At 37.0% G+C, this 2,853-nt stretch overlaps 1 protein-coding gene across 1 annotated transcript in view; it reads right to left on the reverse strand.

Annotated features, from left to right (window-relative positions):
* LOC109533733 (kinesin-like protein KIF11-B) overlaps window positions 1–2,446 on the reverse strand; it is an 8,887-nt gene extending 6,441 nt beyond the window's left edge. Inside the window, exons 1-3 of the mRNA XM_019899130.2 lie at window positions 2,245–2,446; window positions 1,651–1,933; window positions 1,410–1,570 (exon numbers count right to left, since the gene is read on the reverse strand). Coding sequence (XP_019754689.2) covers window positions 1,410–1,570; window positions 1,651–1,933; window positions 2,245–2,315 — 515 coding nt within the window. The 5' untranslated portion in view covers window positions 2,316–2,446. The remainder of the gene's footprint in view (window positions 1–1,409; window positions 1,571–1,650; window positions 1,934–2,244) is intronic.
* Between the last annotated feature and the right edge of the window lie 407 nt (window positions 2,447–2,853).

Here is a 2,853-nt window from a genome sequence, read left to right on the forward strand (position 1 = left end):
AAATAGGAGCACTATTTATCAATCTGTAATAAAAGACGTGAGGAAATTCTGTCTTTTATAAAGACAAAAATTTTTGAGGCGAAATACCCAAAAAGAAGTTTGTAAAAAAAACCTATAATGTGTACCAAAATTGAAGTTTCTATGTTTAATCGTTTTAAAGAAAAACAACAAAAACTAAGATTTTTTCGCTATTCTGGAAATCAAATATCTCAAAAATGAGACCTCAAATTATCAAAATTCTTAGGAAGACCCCCTCTAAAATGACTAGGAGAACACGCTGTTAAAATATGTTAACATATTTACGGAACATATATTCATATATATTTACATATATTCTCTACAGGTTGTAGAGAGTGCGAGTTTCAAGTTGCAATCTGATGAAACTTGAAAGTTACGATTTTTTAAAGTAGAGCGTAAAGTTGACTGGATAGTCCCAGTCTACATCTACGTTTACAAAGTAGATGAAAATCAGGTTTTACTGCGATTTCAATGAAACTTTCTCGAACTTCAAAGTCAGGAATCTTCTATACAGTGTGTGAGTTTCAAGTGGCTAAATTATCAGGATGAAAAGTTGCAATTTTTAAAGAATGGTGTTCTAATTTAAATAACTTTTTTACATTGTGAGAAAATTTCATACAGTACATTATTTCACCCAATCCAGTTCAATATTTTTTTTTCAATTCGTGTCCAATTTTGAACCCTTTCGTTATCTGCCCCCTGACATTCAATGCCTTCTCCAAGCTAAATTAAACTTTACCAGACTGTGAAGGCATTCACGGCCGGTCAAATCACATTTAGAAATGTTTTTCGGGCTTTGAAGCCGTGGTCCATGGGAATTTCTTCCTAACGTTTCGTCCACAACTGCGGTGGTCATTATCAAAGGCACGGGAGATCACTTCGCCCACTGCCTCATCACCTTTGATAATGTCCACCGCAGTTGTGGACGAAACGTCAGGAAGAAATTCCCATGGACCACGGCTTCAAAGCTCAAAAAACATTGCTAAATGTGAAATTAAACTTTATTCATCTGCTATGTCAAACCCCTTCTATATTGTGAATTTCAAGTAAATGGTTTCACTCAACTCGAAGTTACAGTTTTTTTTCAACTCGCATACAATTTGCTAACCTTGTATTACTTGTGCCTAAAAAACTGCAATTTAAATAAAACTTTGTCTATCCTAGATGCAAAATACTCTTGAAGAAAAAAATCTTCAAAAATAAATATTCTTTACTTTGTCCGCGTTCGAATTTAATTCGAAAGATCTGTGTTTTTGAGCTTAGCTTTTTGAAGTTGTTGAACTTTACCTGGAGCTTGAAACCATCTTTGCACTCTGTTTATCATTAATATTTGTTTTATCCACCCAAAACTACGCTTGCCCTAAAATCGCCTTAATCACTCAAATACTTACCTCAGTGGAGAGCACGACCATTCTGCGTTAAACAAGTCTCTCACCTCTTCATTGTAGAGCTCAAGGAATGAGACGGTAACATCATAATCACGCACATTCCGCATCCGTAGTTCCTCAAATATGTTTGCCGCAGCTCTTGGAATGCATCCAGCCATTTCATACTAAAACGCCGTGTTTTTTCAAATTTGCTTACTGAATGGAGTAGAAAACATAAATAGAACATACACGTATGTTCTCTCACCTCTCTCCACGAATTTTTGGTAGTGAGATCCTTATCGTCTCCTACCATAGTGTGCGTTTTACCAGTTCCAGTCTGACCATATGCGAAAACTGTGCAATTATAGCCAGCCAGCACGTCTATAATCATGGGGCCCACAGCAAATTGATACACATCCAATTGGGAGCTGCTGAAGTCGAACACTTTATCAAAATGGTATTTTTTATCTTTACATTGCAGCTCATGGCGCGAAACGCAATTGACGATGTTCTTTGAGTTTTTGCTTCTCTCATCGTCGGTAAATGGTCTGGAAACAAACACACTCGTTAGCATAAAAATTCGTCATCTATTCTACAGGATCGTGTGAGAAGAAATTCAGGATTTAGTTTTTTGCAAAACGCTTGACATGCCTGTTCCTACTTGAAGTTCTACTGTTAGCTGTGGCATTTTGGGCATAAATTTATGTATACAGAGATCAATATGCAAGTAAGTCCTATTACTAAACTCAAAAGTTTTCAAATGAATTTCGACTCTTCATAACAAACCACTGCTTGCCTTTATAAAATATTTGAGCACGTTGAGGCCAAACAATCCAACTAGACAACATTAAGCACTCACCTGACTCTTACAGCCACTAGAATATTTTGCGTTTTATTCGTTTTCTTCGGCTGGTTTAAGGATTGTGCCATCCTGAGGTCGATCTTCACTGTTTTAGCTAACACGAAACAAATAAAGCTATTGAGAAAACGTTGGAAATATCGTGATACATTTGAACAGACAGAAACATGACAGAAACCGGTTTCGATTTGAAAGACCCATGACATGGGCCTGCTCACACTCTGTATTCCTGAGTTCCGTGTTACGCGTGCCCGCGCCGCCAGGAGCGCTGGCATCGACAATTTTGGAGATTTGGCGACAGCGCGTATCGATTAAAAGCCGTTTTACCCAAATTTGTTAGATAGCTGAAAGCCCAAGCTAACACCCCGGCTGGCTTAAATGTACCTATTTTGTAACATTTGGGTGCTTGCAGCCTACAAACATTGATACAAAAAGTTAAAAAATCGTTTAAATCGCTCGTACTAACTTTTTTGGTTCTGTTTGAAAATCTCCCAGGACCAAGGAAACTAGTAGGTGCCATTTAAAAGAACTGATTTTTTGACATTTTTAATGATAACTTAACTTGAATAACATTTGAATTTGACGGTTTAATTACCAGGCCGCATCGAT

This window comes from Dendroctonus ponderosae, unplaced genomic scaffold (assembly GCF_020466585.1).
Source record: "Dendroctonus ponderosae isolate FM_Combo_2020 unplaced genomic scaffold, Dpon_F_20191213v2 Dpon_F_20191213_1, whole genome shotgun sequence".
Taxonomy (NCBI): domain Eukaryota; kingdom Metazoa; phylum Arthropoda; class Insecta; order Coleoptera; family Curculionidae; genus Dendroctonus; species Dendroctonus ponderosae.